This window comes from Orcinus orca, chromosome 13 (genome assembly GCF_937001465.1).
Source record: "Orcinus orca chromosome 13, mOrcOrc1.1, whole genome shotgun sequence".
Taxonomy (NCBI): Eukaryota; Metazoa; Chordata; class Mammalia; order Artiodactyla; family Delphinidae; genus Orcinus; species Orcinus orca.
The window spans coordinates 55,408,853-55,430,109 of NC_064571.1; the positions used below are offsets into that span (position 1 = coordinate 55,408,853).

Consider the following 21,257-nt stretch of genomic DNA (forward strand, 5'->3'; position numbering starts at 1 on the left):
AAGTATGAAATTAGATCACTCCCTAACACCATACACAAAAATAAGCTCAAAATGGATTAAAGACCTAAATGTAAGGCCAGAAACTATCAAACTCTTAGAGGAAAACATAGGCAGAACACTCTATGACATAAATCACAGCAAGGTCCTTTTTGACCCACCTCCTAGAGAAATGGAAATAAAAACAAGAGTAAACAAATGGGACCTAATGAAACTTAAAAGCTTTTGCGCAGCAAAGGAAACCATAAAGAAGACCAAAAGACAACCCTCAGAATGGGAGAAAATATTTGCAAATGAAGCAACTGACAAAGGATTGATCTCCAAAATTTATAAGCAGCTCATGCAGCTTAATAACAAAAAAACAAACAACCCAATCCAAAAATGGGCAGAAGACCTAAATAGACATTTCTCCAAAGAAGATATACAGAGTGCCAACAAACACATGAAAGGATGCTCAACATCACTAATCATGAGAGAAATGCAAATCAAAACTACAATGAGATATCATCTCACACCAGTCAGAATGGCCATCATCAAAAAATCTAGAAACAATAAATGCTGGAGAGGGTGTGGAGAAAAGGGAACCCTCTTACACTGTTGGTGGGAATGTAAATTGATACAGCCACTGTGGAGAACAGTATGGAGGTTCCTTAAAAAGCTACAAATAGAACTACCATATGACCCAGCAATCCCACTACTGGGCATATACCCTGAGAAAACCATAATTCAAAAAGAGTCATGTACCAAAATGTTCATTGCAGCTCTATTTACAATAGCCCAGAGATGGAAACAACCTAAGTGTCCATCATCGGATGAATGGATAAAGAAGATGTGGCACATATATACAATGGAATATTACTCAGCCATAAAAAGAGATGAAATTGAGCTATTTGTAATGAGGTGGATAGACCTAGAGTCTGTCATACAGAGTGAAGTAAGTCAGAAAGAGAGAGACAAATACCGTATGCTAACACATATATATGGAATTTAAAAAAAAAAAAAATGTCATGAAAAACCTAGGGGTGAAACAGGAATAAAGACACAGACTTACTAGAGAATGGACTTGAGGCTATGGGGAGGGGGAAGGGTAAACGGTGACAAAGCGATAAAGAGGCATGGACATATATACACTACCAAACGTAAGGTAGATAGCTAGTGGGAAGCAGCCGCCTAGCACAGGGAGATCAGCTCGGTGCTTTGTGACCGCCTGGAGGGGTGGGATAGGGAGGGTGGGAGGGAGGGAGACGCAAGCGGGAAGAGATATGGGAATATATGTATATATATAACTGATTCATTTTGTTGTGAAGCTGAAACTAACATACCATTGTAAAGCAATTATACTCCAATAAAGATGTTAAAAAAAATAAATAATAAGAAAATAAGAGACCCAATTTTTTTAAAAATGGGTAAGTCATTTGAATAGATTCATCACCAAAGAAGATACAAGAGTGGCAAATAAGCACGTGAAAAGGTATCCAACATCATTAGTCATTAGGGAAATTCAAATTAAAACCCCAATGAGATACCTCTATACGCCTGTTAGAAAGGCTGTAATTTAAAAGATTGAGCACATTGAGAGTTGAGGAGAACGTGGAGAAATGGAGCTCTCCGATACCACGGAGGGGAATATAAAATACAACCACTTTTGAAAGCCGTTTGGCAGCTTCCTTTAAAAGTTAAATATATGCCTCTACATGATCTAGCTGTTCCACTCCTAGGTATCTACCCTAGAGAAGTTAAAGTATATGCCCATGCAAAGCGCATATCCATCTACGCAAATGTTCATAACAGCTTTACTTGTAACAGCCCCAAACTGGCAACAACCCAAAGTTCATCAATGGGCGAAAGGATAAAAAAATTGAGGTTTAGCCATACAATGGGAAACTACTCAGGAAAAAAAAGGAAAGAACTATTGATACATGCAATAACATAGGTGATGTTAAAATAATTTTACTGACTGAAGGAACACTGAAAAATAAAAGCACATACTGAATGATTTCATTTATTTAAAACTCTAGAAAATATAAACTAATATAGAGTAAGGGAAAGCAAATCAGTGGTTTCCTAGAAAGGGAGGAAACTTCAAGGGTCAGAAAGGAGGGGCTACCCAGGGTCAAGAGGACACTTTGGGGCAGGGGGTGATAGACATGTTTAGCATTTCAATTATGGTGATGGTTTCTAGGGTGTACACAAATTTCAAAACTTATAAAATTATACATACAGTTTATTGGATACCAATTTCACCATAACTAAAAATTAAAAAGAAAATGCTTTCTGAAAGACAGCAGGGTATATACATACATATAACTAGGTCCCTTTCCCCATATGAGCTTTACAATCTAAGGCATAACAATTCATATATAAAGATGTAAAGGATGGTTTGACCAACACCCAAATCATGTCAACGTCTTACTTGTAATTACATTGACACTAAAGTAAAATGTATGTGTCTCCATTTTATTTCATCATAATGTCAAAATCTTATTTCTGTTCGAAATGCATTACAAAGCAAAGTACCATTCTACAGATAGAAATATAAAACCAAGAGTCATTGTAGGACTCCTCATGCTTTAAATATCTTAATAGCAACAGGCATGTCAAACCTGGTAAGTTTAACAGGTATAGTACAGTAGAAAGAATAATGGGCTTTGCAGCTAGAAAGCTCTGAGTTCAAATCTCAGCTCCACCACTTACAAGCCAGTGAAGCTGAGAGATGCCCTCAAGTATAAAAAAGAGACAGTAATGGTTGCATTGCACAACGATAATGAACTGAATAAGACAGGGTATACAAAAGTGTATTATAGTTGCTCAATAAATATTAGTTTCCCTTCCTTACTCTTGCACTAACTTACGTCTTTTCATTCTGGCTTTGAGGCTGGAGTTTCAACATGAAATGCAAAGCCAAGTCAATTTCTGATAGGACTCCTACCTTGTGATTTAAAATTCACACTGAAAAAAATTTCTCAGCAGATGACCTTGCTGAGAGCCTGGGATTATCTGATATCATCTTTTTCTTCTTCTTCATCTTTTCTCTTCTAAGTAGGGTCACTCGTCCTGTCAAAGAGAACCACCTCCCAACCTATGGGCAGGATAAAACCATTCCTTCCTCTTGACTTTCAAACTTGAGCATGCATCAGAATCCTCGGAAAGTTTGTTAAAACACAGATTGCTGGGGTTTTTTGGGTTTTTTTTGCGGTACACGTGCCTCTCACTGTTATGGCCTCTCCCGTTGTGGAGCAGAGGCTCTGGACGCGCAGGCTCAGCGGCCACGGCTCACGGCTCACGGGCCCAGCCGCTCTGTGGCATGTGGGATCCTCCCGGACCAGGGCACGAACCCGTGTCCCCTGCATCGGCAGGCGGACTGTCAACCACTGCGCCACCAGGGAAGCCCAGATTGCTGGGTTTTAATCCCAGAGTTTCTGATTTAGTATGTCTGGAGTGAGACAAACTGAGATGCCTGCGAATCTGCATTTCTAACAAATTTCCGAGTGATGCTGATGCCACTGGTCTGGAGGCCCTACTTTTGAGAAGCACTGCTCTAGGTCCTTGCTCCATCAAATACTGGCCCCCATCATACTTATTTCTTCTTTCTCAGCTGTACTGGCATGCCTGCCAACATGCCCAACTCCTCCTGCAACTCTGCTTCCCTCTAGTCCACATTCTATTTCTCTCTATCCCTTTGCCATCAAATCTTGCAGGAATAGCCTACTTTCGTTGCTTCACCTGTCCTGGCAATATGACCTTTCTCACAACAGTCACTAGAACTGCTCTGCAATTTGTTTGACCTCCAGCAACATGCAGCAGCTGACACTGCTGATCATGCAATCCTGGACCTGCTTCCACTAAGAAGAAGTATTATACCACGCCACCCTGAACCAGCCTTCCTGTCTCCAGTCCTTTCTCAGTATCCCTTCCAGGCCCCTATTACGCTGCTCCTGAAACATAGTAATTTCCCAAAATGCTGTCCTTGGCCATCTTCTCTTCTGACTCTAGTTTCCATAGTTCTGCTCTTATCTCTTGAATTTGATCTCCACATCTTCTAGCACAACACTTTCCTGAGATTTGAACCTTTATTCTTCACCGCTTGCTAGCTATTGTCACAAAGCAAATACAGGTTTATTTTCTACACCACCTCAAATGCAGCATGCCCCAAGCTGCTGTCTCTTACTACTCTTCTGTATTCTTTAGTTCCCACACACGGTCACTTCTCCAGAATGGGTCCCCTCTTTGTTCATCATTTTCCATTCTTATTCAGGCCTGGACTACCTCTTTCCCTTTCTCTGGCATCACTGAGAAGCCTTTAAAACAAACAAACAAACAAAACCCTTTTTATTGTAAAATAAGACACTGAAGGAGAAAACCAGGTGAAATAAATATGTGACTTAACTAAGTATTATTTGGCAAATACCCTTGTTACCACCAGTCAGATCAAGAAACAGAACCTTGCTCGACACCTTAGAGGTCCCTTTACACGATCTGTCCCATTAACCTCCCCCTCTGCCCCAATGCAATGACTTCCTAAATGGTCTGTGGCCTCTAGCCTCTCTCCATTCATCACACTAGATAACTAAATTTGCCTAGACACATCTTTCCTACTTCTATGCCTTTGATTGTGTCCTCCCTGCTTTTTATACCTAGAATGCCCTCTTCAGCTGCTTTTCTTCCCTTGCTTTTCATTCGCTAAACCAAAGCCCAACAGCCACCTCCTTCATAAAGCTTTCTCAGATCCCCCCACCTTGAACTGGCTGCTTGTCTCTTTCTACACATCATGAATCACCCAATGAGAGCAGACTCTTCTTACATCTTGCTGGCGGGGCAAGTGTCTATCTCTCATCTGCCTGCATATCTTGAGCTTCCTAAGGCAGAAACCTCAACTTACTCATCTTTGTAATCCCTAAAGGGCCCATCACAGTGCCTTACATGTATCAGATGCTAAATTACATTTTATTACATTGAAATGAATAACACAAGTTGGACTAGTCATAATCATAGAATCAGAGATATTTGAAATGGAAAATATAATTAGTAAAAAAATTAATCAGTGTCTTCCTTTTGGACTCTGAAATAAGTTTATTTCGGCTAAGTTACAAACAAAAGCATAAAGCCAGAGGATGGGATCAGCTTTAAAGTCAGTTCAGAATCACAGAAATGACCACCTGGAGCAGAAGTTCTCAAACGTTAGTATTAATTTGTAGAGCTTGTAGCTGAAACAAGAAAAGCAATTTGATCATCTCCATACATGATGAAAAGACATCTGCTAAAGCTCCATATTTAGTTATGGTAAAATCTTTTAAAAACAGGAATCAATTAAAAAAAGTCCTTAACAAGATAGAAAATATCATTTCTATTTCAACTCAAAAGCTAATGCATACTTAATGGTGAAACACCAGAGGATTCCCAACAAAGCCAGACTCAAAGATACATATTTAATATCATTCTGGGATTTTTTTTATCCAATAAAATTATACAAGAAAAAAGATACAAGAATCAGAAAGAAGACAAAATTCCCATCATTTGCAGATGATGTGCTTGTTTATTTGGAAAACTCAAGAGAATAAGTTGACAAGGTATTAGAAATAATAACTCATTGAGGTGACTAAACATTTGCTATACAAAACCCTATAGCTTTCTTTTTATACATACATACAAATAATAACCAGTAATAAAATATAATGAAAGATCTCATTTATAAAAGAAACAAAAAAAGGTAGTTTCTAAAAATAAACTTAACAAGAGAAATGAAGAAACATTTTAAATGCTAGTGAAACACCTAAAAAAGCTTAAAAAGAAAACTTCCTGCTCTTGAATAGAAGACTCGGAGACATAAGCTGTCAAGTCTTAGTAAATTAATTCATATATATTTTTTTAGTCACAATGAAAATGTCACCATAATACAAATATCAACATGATTTTAGAATATTTTAGGAAGAAAGAATAATGGCAAGAGACTAGTCTTAACAGATATGATAATATATTACAAACTTTAGTAATTTACAGTTTGATAAGGCCACATGAATAGATAGTCTACTTCTGAAAATCTGCTCTGTGATACGCTTACTTGCAAATGTACAGTTTATGTACAGATACATTTCACTGCAGCACTGTTTATAATAGCCAAATACTGAAAATAAATCATGTCCATTATTAAAGTAAAAAATAAATTATCTTTTAGCAATGGATTCTCATATGGCCATTCTCCAAAAAAAGTTTTAAAGATTTCCCCCTTGTCCATTTTAAAGTGAGGAACTCCTTTGAAAATTAAGACATTTTTATTTGATATGTACGTTCTGTGATATAAATTTCTATGAAGGAGGGATTTTTCTGTTAAAACTGGAAGGCATTTTCACAGAGGATGCAGTAGTCTGACATGCACACCTGGCTATCAATATGGAACTTGGCCAATTTTTGGTAGTGAGATTTTGACCTTGATAAAAAGTCAGGATCAACATGTCCAAAGAGTGAACACAAATTGTTCTATAAGAAAAGGCCTTAATTTTTAATTTGCTGCAGTTTAAGAGGGCCCCTAAAAATACCATGCCCCCCAAATTTTAAAATCTGGCTCATATAAACACAAAAAGGAGAACTCTAGCACAATATCTAAAACTAGGTAACATGCACCCTGTGGGAGCTGGTTTCTTCAGTGAAGAAACACTAAGTAGTAGGGATATGAGCCCTTCTATAAATGTGTCAAGCAAATAAAAAACGTTAGTAATAGAAAGTACACTTAGGTATTTCATTTTCCCATATCCAAGATAGCAACAGAAGGAAACAGGACTGTGGCATCTCTAGAATCCTCAGCAGTTCTTGAGATTCTGTTACCATGACTCTAGCAAAACTCACTAACAGGTGTATTTTATCAGAAAATTTCTAGAGAGCCCTCAGCTTTCTTATCTCAGTTACCTTCTTCTAACCTTCCTCTTCAACCTGACAAAGGACAGATAAATGCCTACTCACCATGTCAGTGTCTACAGACACTGTATATGCATGCCTGAGAAGAAGCCTGTCCTGAAATGAAAGTCAGCTATCTGATATATAAACTGATGTCTGAATCTCTAGAGCTTGACTTTCTTCTATTAAAAACTGTTTGGTTCCATAAGCCCTGTGGATTCATATCTTATCCTATCTTTCATTTATCATGTCATTTATCATGTCTTTCAAAACATGCTCCAAATGCAAATCTTAAAACCTTTCCTATAACAGGGATAAAGTGTACTAATTGCTTCAGGGAATATAAAACATACTAAGTAGAGTCCTTGCCTTTATGTTCTTGCCTTTATGTCCTTGCCTTTATGTCCTTGCTATTATGTCTCCCTTGCTAGAATGTGGACTCTAAGAAGGCATGGACTTTCTCAGTCTTGTTCATCACTACATCTCTAACAACCCAAAACAGTACTTGGCAGACAGAAGGTGATTGAAATATTTACCAAGAAATGAATGAACCAATGAACATGAAAATAGGCAACACACTTTGAATAATGAGAGAATATGCCATGCTTTCTGGGGGACTACTCTAGGGCCAACAGAAGTTAAAAGAAGGAAAACATTAGGGCAAGCTGCCTCCTGAGAAGGCAGGAGGAAATGGTAATTAAGCCGCCTTAGAAGAAAGGATTTAGATGGATAAGGAAGAGGGAAACAAGACTGGCAAAGACCAGAGATGGGGAGGACCAAATGTGTTGCAGAAGAGTGAAGAGGCTTGGGTGACCCAAGGAGAGGGTGTATGTGGGGGAACAGTAGAGGCTACACTGAATGAAGAGAGTGAGGAAAGTGAGGGCAGACTGCAGAAGGCCTGAATAAGTCAGGAATTTTATCCCCCTTGGTTGGGATTTACGTTCTTAAATCTTTTTTTTTTTTGCGGTACGCGGGCCTCTCACTGTTGTGGCTCTCCCGTTGCGGAGCACAGGCTCCGGACGCGCAGGCTCAGCGGCCATGGCTCATGGGCCCAGCAGCTCCGCAGCATGTGGGATCTTCCCGGACTGGGGCACGAACCTGTGTCCCTCGCATCGGCAAGCGGACTCTCAACCACTGCGCCACCAGGGAAGCCCTTAAATCATTTTTCACATCCCCAATTTAATGTTTAAAGGAAAATGAGCCTCCAAGAAGACATAAATCTTAAAAAGCAGTAGGGCAATGGAGCCAATAGCCAATCCTGGGGGCCCACATAAAGGTAAAATTTGGGTTATAAAAGAGTCTTAAAAGTTATTATGAGTTCCACAGTTTATTAAAATTAATGGTTTATCAAAGAATAATAAAAAAAGTCACAGGCCTAAATTCACTAGAATTTTCACACAAAGATACTCTTTTCTTAAGTAGAAACTTACTTTTAATATCATAGCAGGGTATATTTAATCGATTTTTTAAAATATTGTAACTGTTAACTACTATTAACCAGAGAATGACGCCATTCACTGATTCTGGAATACCTAGAAATATGCAGACATCAAAAGCTCTGAATGGTTCTTTATTAGACAGTCACAGTTTTGAAGACAGCTTCAGATAAACCTAACAATTGAGAAGCTGTAAATATCCTTGTTCTTCCACCAAACTCTAGCTATATTTAGTAGCATGATTTTCTTTGTTCAAGAGTTATTTGCTATAACTCTGTATTTATGTTCTCGAAGGCAGAATACCTTGGGTATATTAGTTAAGTTGAGAGGTGGCTGCATGGATGGACCAACGAATGAACCATCAAATGACTGTATTTAGATCTGTGAGAGGTAACGGCTACATCCTTCATATATGTGCATCCTAGATCTTTCTTAGCCAGGGCTAAAGCTTCCAGGCGTTTGCAAACACGTCTTTCATATTTAGCAACAATCACACTTAGATTAAAATGGAACAGAGGGAATAAGCGGGTTTGGAAGGGAAGAACGTTATTCCAGGCAAGGCGGCTGGTGGTTATGAGAGCAGGAATGGATTTACTGTCAAGCTAATGAAGCCTAATCATTGGGGCCCCCTCCCTCTCACAGGCCCCTTCCCGGGCCCACAAGCAGCCCCAGTGATGGGTTCACGTGGTTGTAAGCTTCTGTAAAATCTGTCAAAGTAAAAGGTATAATCGAACTCATGCTCCTAAAGAGGGCCCTCAAAATAAGTTTCAGGCCACTCACCAACTGGGTCTGCCCTGAAGGAAGAGGCTGGTAGCAGGATGAATGCTGCTTCCTGAGAACACTGGCAGAGCAGGGGGAACAGGTGCTTGGGACGCCAGTCAAATTTCTGGGGGCCTTCTCTCTCTTTTTTTTTTTTAAAAAAAACACCATTTCCGAGGTTCACAGTTCTCATACCACGATTTTCCTTTCTGCCTTTACATCTTTGCAAATGAAGTCACAGAAGACATTCAGCTGTTACAAACTTCATGTCAAGCTTTGAAGTGTTTTTTAATAGCAGAAATATTTGGCTCACGTGTGGGCTTTGTAGCTATGGTAAATACCTCTTAGTTATCTGTCGCTACTGTTATTCCACACCTCCAATTTGGAGGAGAAATTCTGCATATGCATTGAGGCACTAAAAAAGAATATTGAACTATATCTCAGCTCTTTTGTGAACGGTTTCCTTTTATTTCTTCTCACATGGAGCTAATGCTTTCATCATATTGTACTGGTTATGGGTGGGAAAGCAGTGGATAGAAGGGGAACGCTGATTATTACATCATTGGTTGGCAGTTTCCTCTTAGCTTTTTGAAGGTTAAGTGGTCAAGTAGCTCCTTAATATGAGATCAAGGCATTTCAAGGACTGACTCATCCACCTGTTTCCTGGCAACGTGCTTTCGTAGACTTTGGACGAAATGCTTACAGTGGCTAAAAAAGAAACTGACCACAATTAATATGAAATAAAGACGGAAAAAAAACCCCTCATCTTGGAAGTTTCTGTACGACTACTGACATACAGACTATATGTCCAGGTACATCTCAGAACAATATATTAGAAATAGCATTTTTGAGAACAATAAATAGAAACAAAGGCATTTTGGATCTACTCTGTGTTGAACAATGACATTTTGCTTCTTTATGTAACTTCATTATTTTATGAAGGGATGATAGAAAATACTACTGCACTCCATAAGTTAAACACCTGACATGTTTATTCCTCAAAATGCAACATTTTAGAATTCTAGATATGTTTATTAATTAGTGATTATTAACACCCAGTAAACAACATTATGTCTTGTAAAAACACAATCTCTCTTCACAGCATGATGCTGAAATCTATTATTCCCTGATTCCATATGCTGAAATACACTCAAATGGTCACAAATGACCTTAAGCATTAAATAAATGTAAATGAGGACAACATAGAAAATGTGTTTTTGATTGATAACTAAAAGACCAGGTTGAAAATCACATCCAAAAATGAAGTCTTCCACAGAAGGGTATGGCAGTCTGCACTGTGGAATAAAAGCTGTCCTAAGAATGAAGAATACCCAGGTAGGAGATTGCTCTTTCTCTGGACCTACTGGAGGTTTTCTGCGAAACAGAACTGGTTTATTCATTTATTTGAGAAACACAGAGCATACTGCCCCCTGTGCCATCAGCCTACTGTGAACATTCTAATGCAGGATTCAAAAATTCGTACATGGACATATTATATTCACCAGTTAATATAAGAAAAAAGAAGTTATCACTACTCCATATCCTCATCCCAGTATGTTTTCCACTTTAGTTTTTAAGCATTGTTGCTATTCATCCACCTTTGTTCCCCTGCAAGCTGAGCAGTTTGGGGTGGGAAAGCATCCTCAAACATAGAGAAAACTCAAAATGTCAAAGGATGACAGATTAACAGTAATTAAAGAATTAATTAAAACTTAGATTGTTCTTCCAATAATGTCTGTGGTTAAACACATAAAGGAAAAATACACAGATACAGATATTTCTTGTGAAAACTACTAAATGATTACTTATTCCTCTAGGTCCATACCAACGGGGCAAAATTAAAATGCAGCATCACAGGAAACACCATTGTTTTGGTTGAGGGTAAGCAATTCTCCTACTTTGGATAAGAAGGAACAGAATCTAAAAGGGAATGAATACCTAGACTATTTTAAAACCATGAAACAGAACAGGGTTTCTCAATCTTGGTTCCATTGACATTTTGAGCCAGAGAGTTCTTTGCTGGGGGGAGGGGTGTGGGGATGTCTTGCACAGGCCTAGCGGCATCCCTGGCCTCTATCCACTAGATGCCAGTAGCAACCACCTTGCCCCACTTATAACAATAGAAGAGTCCCCTGGGGCAAAATTGTCCCCCTCCACCAGGTTGAGAACCAGTGAAATAGAGCCATTCACAAGGTCCCAGGCTGGGCTTCTCCTAACCTCATACTGCACCCTCTCACTCCTTAAGTCCTTCCCAACCCAGTGTTTAACATAGTTATCTTCAGTTTTTCTCATCTATTAATTGTAGGTAATGAAAACGCCTGCCTGCTTCATTACAGGTTCTTGTAAGCATTAAATAAGATACTTTTAAAGTGCTTAAAACAGTGCCTGACCCACAGTGTTTAATAAATATTAGCTATTGTTAGTTTTAATAATCATCCACAGTACTGAGAAAAGCAGTTTCAACCAGAGTGTTTTAATGCAAAAAGGTATCTTACCAGCTTGATATGTTCCCAGTCTTAAACACACCAGCCGTCTGATTCCTTGTGATGATGTCTCTCACATCTATAGGCCACAGTTAAGAAAGCTTCTGCAGTGATTGTCAACTGACTCCCTGCCAGAAAGAGGCCCACAAACACTACGATATTCTTATCGTACGCGGGATCAGCATGGTGAGAAGAGCTGTAGCGTGTGAGGCAGGAGGAGAAGGGTGTAGCCCTGGCTCTGCCACCAAATGTTGAATTACTTGTCACAGGCAAGCTCTTTTAATTCCCTGGACTGTAGTTTTATCACCTGTGAAATATACATTTCAGGGAGCACATTGTCAAGGCCCAGGGTGATAAGCACTGGTCAGGGAAGATGACTGTGCCACAGGTGCCAGGCCCCACTTGCTTAAAAGAGCTAGAAGCCCCAAGGTTAGCCTCTTTCCGTCCGTGGGGAGGGCAAGGGCAGTCTCCTGAGCCTCTCCAAGTTAAAGTATTTTCAATCTCCGAAATGCCAGTGGGGAGAGTGAGGATGAGCTGCAGGGAAAGACTTGGGGGGAAGTGAGAAGGGAAAGATGGAGAAAGGCTGGAGAATCTCTGAGGGAAAACTAATTACTGAAGAAGAAAATTCTTCTGAAGTGAAAGGCCCCTTGAAGAATTGTCTTTACAGACTTACAGTCTGGCCTTTGGCCATCGGCTGACATGTAAGGACTTGTACAAAAAGAGCCATATTTATTGAAGCCATGTTTTGAGGAGCTGGTCCATTAGAGCACAGAGCGCCACCTTCATGAGGACCCATGGGAGAAATCATGTCAGGTTTCAACACTGGGAAAAACTGGACTTCAGATCAACTAGTTTTGCTTCAGCTTCTGGCCACTATAAATCTTAGAACTGCTCCTGTTTCTCTTTTTGCTCTGGTCCTTGTGCAACTCAGAGCCAAATGGATGATCTCAGCTGAACAACTACAAGTGCTCTATGGCGCATCTTTCCTCTACCGCTCCTATTCCTGCCTTCGTGATGTTTTCCTGGCTTTCTACTGTCCAACTGCCCTCGCTTTCTCCTTTATTTTATATGGTATATTCTGTGTGTCACTGTAAGAAGCCTTAAAATCCCTCTTTTGGAATAAAGCAAGGTTTAAATAAACAAGAAATAAAATAATTCCAGTGAAGGTTGCAAGCTGAACTAAACTGGGCCCACGGGGAGGACACCAAGCAGACAAGCGATGTTCCCCTATTGCTCAGAAAAACAGATTTCCTGAATGCTCAAAGCAAGCACTGGCCAAGATCTCCCTGTAAGAACAGAGCCACAGGACATTTTAACCTAAATCTCTGCTTGACACACTCGGCACACCCATTTCTTCTCTGAGTGAATAAGCAGGTACTGTGATAGCTTTCTTCCCCCAGGAGTGGGTAGGAAAAATCAATTAGGTCTCCTAATGAAGGGCTTTGTTGAGGTTTACAAAAGTGCTATAATGCAGACTTTTTTTTTTTCTGGGTGAACTTTCCTGTATGCAAATTAAATACCGTTAAATTACATTCATTAAAAAAATAAAAGAGACTAATTTGCCTACTTGTTTTGATTAACTAAAATGACACATCGGCCTACAGTTTTGTCTATTTCAGGAAGAAAGTATTTCAGGAAAGTCTTCTAAATGAAACGTCTTGTAGAAAAAGGACAGCTGACGTCTTTATTCTGAGAACAAAATTAGTAAAGAGTCAGCTGACAACTGGTTTTGATTAAGTTCCCCCACACTATGGCCACACCCTTCTCGGCGTTTCCATGACATCCAAACCACATGCCATAATGTGCTAGGTACACCTGTAGCGTCGTATGAGTACATGACTAATTTGTCAAGCCAAACATATTATTTTGTTAGTGGAGGTAATACGTTTTATAAAATAGTCACAGGGAAGTTAAATTATATAACTCAGAAAACCTATTAATAATTTTTAGTAAACATCTTAACACTATATACTTTTATACAATTTATAAAACTGTGAGTCCAGGTGATCAGGCTGAAGCAAGAATATGTATTTATATTCCAGAAGCAATTTTATTTTAATGAAAAAATTCACAGCAGTACTTAGGCTGCTTTATTTTTAGAACTGGGAAGGAAATATAGTTTGTGGTTTAGGAAGTGTTTTTTATATGAAAACAAGTACCTAGAGAAAAAATGGCCACAGTATATTAAAATATTGCCTTAAGAGATATATTTTGATATTCTGCTCCCCACCCTTTACTTTAGGTCAGATTCTGAGGTGGTTCCTCTGGCTGGCGCTGTGTCCAATAATAGATTTTCTCATTCTTCTGTGTCACTTCGGGGTAATAAAGGGAATTCAATCAAATCGAGCCAGTCTGTCCAGGATAGTGTTCAACAGCATGCACCAAATCCTATTCTCTGAAGGCACCCACCTTCTGGAAGACTCCAGTGGGAGGTGCTGGGTGCAAAGAAAGCCTTAATGCGATTTCTGATTAAACAGATACAGAGCAATCACCTTCAGTCTCCTAGTTTGGGCACCTGGACTTCTGAGCTCTAGGATATATGCTTGTGGCTAAAAGAAATCAGGATTCTATAACTAGATTTTCTCTTCAAACAAAGCATGGTTCAAGAGTGGGGATCCATCTTAATTTTGTTTCAGTTGATTTTTATCCTTACTATATATATATATATATATGCTTGTATAATAATAGTTATTTGAACAAATTATATATGTTATATACATAAATATAATTAAGCTAATTATATATAAATCTTGTTTAAAATATTAGCCTCCTCCTGCAATTAGTGACTATTATATTTATCAGTAGCTGCATATATTCAATACATTTTTGAGAGTTGGCATTGTTCTTTAAGCAAGAAAGTATTTTTAAAATAATAACATTGTGATTCACAAAGCATTACTTTCTTGGTTTATGCTACCTTTAGTTTCATTGCACCTCACTGATGTGGCAATATTTGTTTATTTAAATGCTGTGAAATATTCTTAAATGTGCTTATTACTCATATGAATTGCGAGTACGATGTAGAGGCGTTTTGAACTCTGTTAGCAATGTCAACTGTACATTTATGGATGAGAAGCCTTTTCCTCCAGTGCAAGATGATACTCACCAAATCATTCCAGTTTTTGGTGAAGAGATGGTTTAATGGGGGTGGCAGGGAAGCTATGAAGTCACGTGAACCTGACTTCTAGCACTGGTTCTGATACTTGGTGACTGTGTGAATTTGGGTAAATTAACTTCTCTGAGCTGCACCTCAAGAATAGGAAAGATGTAGCTATTTTACAGACTTATGGAGTAGCACATAGTAGGCGCCTAACACATAGTAGGTGCCTAAATCACGTCAATTCATTATCTTTTTCAATAATTCAGGCAAAAGCTTTGGAGGGATGAGAGGCTGGTGATGGTAACTAAAGTGAGGTTTGGCAGTTAAGCTTTATTTCCTTTCCCTGTTGCTCAAAACTATTATGTGAACACTTTTATTGTAGAATTTAAATGACGGGAAGGAATCAAAGAACTTCTGCCCTGTAGATTTTCAGTGTTTTTCACGTGTATAAATGTGCTCTGTATAGGTATAGTCTGTGTCCTCCAAGAACAGGAACTTGGTCTGTCTTGTTCACTGCTATATCTTTCGCACTTGAAATGGCATGCAGTTAATAGTGGTTTAATTCCTTTTAATTAATTAATTAGCTTAATTTATTAGCTAACTTAAATTTAATTTCCAAAGCTATTTGTTGAACTCCTACCCAATATGAGGCACACAGAATCCATTTTGGATCTATCTAGTAAATAGTAGAACAGCTGACACTGATATTGGAGGAAGGGGCCTGGACCCAGGATGATGGCCTGGCATTCCCAAGGTCTCAACCATCCACAGGCTACACAGTCACATGAAGCTTCATTTATTAATTATTCAAGTCAGGGATGTTGTTAAATAAAATAATGTTAAGCCAGGGGTATGTTCTTTAAAATTCACAGGAGATTTACCAATTTTTGGAGAATCCTAAGCTCAAGATCATGACCCAGATGGTGCATATTGTGGGGATAAGATGCTTGGGTCAGAGTCATGAGGCTGGGTCACCAAGCATCACCATATTCTGCAGATACCCTGCTTGGTGTTTACTAAGGACGGGTCAGGGCAGGGTACTTGTGTTAGGTGAATTAGTGAGTGTTCTAGAAAGGGCTGCTCACCTTAGGTGTTGTACTTTTATTCATTATGATTTGGAAGAGGCTTGGCATCAGTAATAACTCAGTATACCATTTCTTTCCCCTATTCTTATGTCACTGTCAACACCAGCTCCAGACTTTATTGAGTAATTATTATCTGGGGGCACTTGGAGATTTCTTTCTTCATTACACTAAAAAGGCTGTGCCGAAGAAGAGGGAACACAGTTCACACTATTTTAGGATAAATTCGAGAACTGGATGAACCAAATGATCCCATTTCTGATTTATCCTTTGTTCCCTTTGGGTACAGATAAAACAGCATCTGAAGGGCTCTCAGCTAGGGGGCTCTGGGTTAGACCCAGCAGTGCAGTTTAAAGGCCAAGGAAAACCTCGGGGACACATACCCATGAGCCTGAGAAAATATTTAACAACATTCCCTTATACCTCGAGTCTTACTCTCTTTTCAGATATCTCTGTTTAATAAATCTCAAATCCACATCTAGCATTCTAGGTTCAAGGTAGAGAGCTCTAGAAGACATAGCCAAATCCGTTTGATACATTTTATGGAGACAATAAATAACCTTACAACTGGTTGATACGCTTCTATGATATAAAGATTCAGAATGCCTCCATTCATTGCCTCATATACTTTAAAAATAGAAATAACAGAAGATAAACAGGAAATATCAGAAAATGCTATTTTTAAAGGTAAAAATCAGAATCTTAGAAGCTTAAGCGACTAGGAAGTAAGACTCAGTTGGATTCACTCAATTCAGATGCCTAGAACAACAAAAATAATTTAAATGATGAGAATAATATACAGGCCAATACTCAGATGTGATGTGTGATTGCCAGGTCGATTTTCAATTACATTTCACTGATGTATTCATTTGTTTCTTAATGTGCTCATCTTGCCCATTAAGAATAATTAGCAGCTTTGCTTAGAGATTTTCTGGCTTCTGGCAATGTTTCTCCCTCTTTTTTGTTGACATCCACTTTTACTTTTTAGAAAGTAATTTTTGGATAATATCCTACAACTGCTATATAATTTAGGCTTCCTAAAATTTTAAAGGAAAGATGTAAACAGTAATTTTTAAATGAATTTGTTTCAATCTATATGCATCAACAGTATGTGATTCAGTGAATCTGTTATTTTACAGAAAGTGGGCACACAAATAGAAAAAAAAATATTTCATTCATATTAACCTCACTTGGTAAAACAGCTTACAACGAATGCCAGTTATAAGCTCTGGTAGCAAATCAAGAATAACATTAGTATCAAAAGCAGGAAAAACACGTTACCAATTTTTAAGGCTTTATGCATGCTTTTTTCTCTTAATTAAAAAAAATTAGATCTAGTTACAACAGAAAAAGGCACACAAACATAGAACAACTGCATGATAAAAACTAAACCCTGTCAAGAAAGTCCTAAGAGATGAAATAAAACACACTAACAGTTTTGGTCTGCATCCTGAAAGGACCTACTTTATCTACATTGTAAAGTTCTTCCCCTCCTGCCCTTTGGCACCCTGCTATATTAAACCCATTGTAAAACCCAGCACAATAAAGCACTCTCAGGGCTGAGCTTCTGAGGACCAAATGTTAAAAATCCATTTTCTTGGGAGGGGGCTGTACCAATCATTTCTTTGAAAGGCCAGCGGAGTGAGTACAGAATCTGAGATTTCCTCTCTGATTTCAAGAGCTGGCATGGCATCTTTGCTGTTTAAAGCAAAGGTGCATTAATTAATGACTAGCATTGCTTCCCTTCTTTGGAAGCTCTGTAGTTTAGCTCAACAATAATTTTAGTACAATTAAATTTACATACTGACCACAGATGCTTCCCATAGTTTGATAAAAGTTCTAATTGGTTTCTGATGCTATTAAATAAGACACCTGCTGCCTTGAGAAAGACCTCAGGTTGCTGGGCCCAATCTGAAAGTTTCCGTGGTTAAAATGACCTTCTTTTTCCCAATAATCCTGCTTTTTTTTTTTCCCCCAAAAAAACATCGCTGGGGCTGAGCCAGCATACCTGACTTCCTGTTGCTCTCTGTGTTCCCTGACATGTGGAGGAGGAGCAGAGTGAAATGATACAGTGCATGGAAGAACTCAGAATAAAGCAGAGTGAATGAAACAATATCGCTCATCTTCAGGAATATTTTGAGAAACTTGCGACAGTCTGAAGATCATGATTAAAATCCTGCATTTTAAAAAAGGAAGCACCTTTTGTGATCTCTTTCCCCTGTGTGAAAGGCCAAGATTGTGATTGGCTGTTTTTCCTTCCTGATTTTTTTTTTTTTTTTAAGTGTGTCAGGCAATTAGCTGGGTGGGGCTCTGTAGAGCACACAAGTGCCGCTGAACAACATTAGCTACTGTGCTTCTGGCACCTCCTTTCTCCTGTCTGAGCAGCCTGATACAGCTACTGCAAATTTTATTTTAAAAAAATTATATAGCAGAGGCAGAAGAAGAAAACCGAAAATAGGCTCTAGTAGGATGCTTACCTCTTACAAAAATCAAAACTGCTTTGGCATTTTAGGGGCCTAAAATCCAAATAAGTAGATTGCCTCTTTCATAATTTAAATGGAAGGCACACCAAAAAATCCAAAGCAAATATATCCTCCACTTTTCCTCTCAATTTCTAACGGCTGTTAACTGCTCCTGAACAAATCAGCTCGATTGCTGAAGTAGCCACAAATTATGCTTGCTTTCTTAAAGTACAGTTCAATTTTCATGAACTCTGTGTACATATTAGTAAAGCATAATCTAATATAATGGGGTTTGAACTGTAATAGCATAGCAGAACAAAAGAGATAGCTTTTATAATCCTAAATAAAAGGAAATAATGAAAAACTGATAGCCGTTTCCAGTGAGGAGATATAGGGAACTCCTCGGGAATTAGAGTAGGTATAATATTGCATGGTCTGCACATACAACATCAAACGGAAGAAAGGTAATAATGAACATGAAGCTGGAAGTTAATTTTTACAAGCAATATCCAATATAATAAATGTTAAATCATTTATTTTATCCCGGCAGATTTCAATGGAAATAAAAGGACAAGAGTGCTTGAAAATTATTATGAAACAAACGTTCTTATTGCTTTGAGTGGTCCACAAATCATAAGCTCCTTTAATGAGAAGTGACTATAAAAATCCATTGAAATTAAAAAAAAACAAACCACTTAGTCGTATCCAATGAATTCCATATATTTCTACTTTTTCTTAATTACTTATCATGTGTGTGTGGGGAACTCTCTTTTAATACCCCATGCTGTCTTTCTTTATATCAATTGTTACTCAGCCGGGAAAAAGGAATGAGCACAACAAACCCGTTTTCTATCTGAATAAGGATACTTCTGATGGCCTTTTCATTCCCATCAGTTAACAGAACTTCTTTGACATCTGCAGAAATAGCAACCTGAAAAAAGAAGGGAGCACAGCAAACAATGAGCAAATATGCTTGTCTGTGTGGAAGTGAAGACAGGAGTGACAAGCCTTCAGTATCATGCTTCCTCACCTATTTCTCTGTAACAATCTTCAATCTTTTTTCATTTTATGTCTGCATTATTTTAATCATTCAATCAAATCAGTCAATACTTTTATCATTCCATTTGCGGGAGCCTCTATCTTGCTATCATTCTGTTCGGTAATTGCATTGTGACAGCGGATGATGGTATTCTGAGAGGCTTTCATTTGTGGGCTTCTGTTTATCTAGTAGAGCCATCATACAAGGCTGTCACTCTGCCTTTCAGCTTGCTTCTGTCTGACTGCCTGATGCCCTTCATATAACTTTGCATTGCAGGCAGATGGCTTTGTGAGGGTAATTTTTTTGTGAGCTTTGACATGCTCGCACATTGGGCTGTAACCCTGACACATTGTGTAAGAGCGACAGGTTTGTCAAATGCCAATCAGTGTAACAATATGCTTTTATTTGTAGAGACATAAAAACTTGTCTAATGCACTGTGCTGCTACATAATATCTCCTGAATACATGACTCAGAACCCAGAGAATGGGGAACGACGTTCCTGAATGGCCAATCTAATTCAAAAGAATCTAATTACTGAGCGCTCTGGATCATGTTTGTTGGTGTAATAATGCAGGCAAAACATTAGCAGCTATATCATGGTGCTCCAACTGTGATTCGCCAGGCTATTCCTGTATCTTAGCAAATGGGACTATAATCTGAAAAAAAAAAAAAAAATGCTTTCGCTATGGCGAAGAAACACTGTGCGAGGCCTGGAATGTCACAACAAGCAATATTGACTACACTGAGGTAAAATGTTTCTGCTCATCGAGGCAACCATAAAATCAATATGATCCGAAAGTAAGTCAATCTAGAAGGTCTCTCAAGACCCGGCAGCTTGACCGCAGCTGATGCTGTTGACGGTTCTCTGACCCAGCAGTTGGAGGCCCTGGAACATTTTTCCTTTTGTTCCTCCCTCTGAATGGGATTGGAATTGAGAAAAGACCTACCATGAGCCCAGCCAAGCATGTCATGCCACCCCCTAGCTCACACACAGCAAGGTCCCTGAAAGAGAGAAAAGAAATGGTAGAACCCACACAAATTAGATGAAAATGGTCAGAGAGATATATATGTTACAAGAAGGAATTGCCATCTGTAGTAAGAACGGCGCTACCGGGAAGCTGTGGAGACATGACGAGGCTCCCGCATGTCGTTTTGCGTTTTAAAAATAATTATGAAATAGAAAAGTCACAAAGCAGGCAAATCAGTGGGGGTTCCCTCATTAGTGTTCACTGCAACATTACCACCGCTGAGCTGAAAAATCGGAGAAGGTTCCCTTTTTTTCCCTTGTCAATGGCGCTGTCTTTTAGAACTAAACTAGCTAGAGTAGCGAAAGATAATTGTTAGGAAAGGATAACACTGTTAATCCACATTCATTCCTTCAAAAACAGTTAGTTAGACAAGTAAATGAAGAATATATATGAGTGTGTATATACCTATATTATGGTCACATACACACAACACACACACACACACACACAAATACATGCAATCTTGAATTTAAAAAAAAAATTCTAAAACAAACTGAAACATTTTGGAAAGCTGAACCGCCCCCATAAAGAACAATTACACAAAGAGCATTTAGCAATTAACACTTAAATCACAATTGACCCCAACACAACACAGTGAATAAACAATGCAGGGACATAATATGGTTAAGCCAGCAAACCCAGGCTCAAGTAGTGACTGGGCTCTGACTTCACCGCTCACAAGTAAAGCAGCTCAGAGTTAAAGCTGACAGTCTGGGGGTGGGGTGGGGGGGGGTGCAGTCTGGCACTCTGCACTTACCTTCCTCTTTGTGCCTAAATATCAGCCCTCAATGTGTGACATTCTTGCCCTGGCCCAGTGCTCGCTGATTGGAGCTCCAGGCAAGCTTAAGCACAGCGAGATGAGCAGATGCCAGACTTCTAGGGCAGCTCTGCAGCCCAATTCAATACTGCCCTGTTCTTACTTTATATGCTTAGACTCTTTAAGAGATCGTTTCTTCTTCCCAGTTTGGGAAGTTTATTTCCT

General features: G+C 38.8%; 1 protein-coding gene across 2 annotated transcripts in view; it reads right to left on the reverse strand.

The window, feature by feature from the left end:
- The window catches only part of CAMKMT (calmodulin-lysine N-methyltransferase), a 411,942-nt gene that overhangs the window by 44,304 nt on the left and 346,381 nt on the right, over positions 1-21,257 (reverse strand). Inside the window, exons 5-7 of one of the 2 annotated variants that reach the window (XM_004265076.3) lie at positions 20,195-20,249; positions 19,075-19,138; positions 11,576-11,642 (exon numbers count right to left, since the gene is read on the reverse strand). The exons of the other annotated variant lie outside the window; for it this stretch is intronic. Coding sequence (XP_004265124.1) covers positions 11,576-11,642; positions 19,075-19,138; positions 20,195-20,249 — 186 coding nt within the window. The remainder of the gene's footprint in view (positions 1-11,575; positions 11,643-19,074; positions 19,139-20,194; positions 20,250-21,257) is intronic. 2 annotated transcript variants of the gene reach the window in all.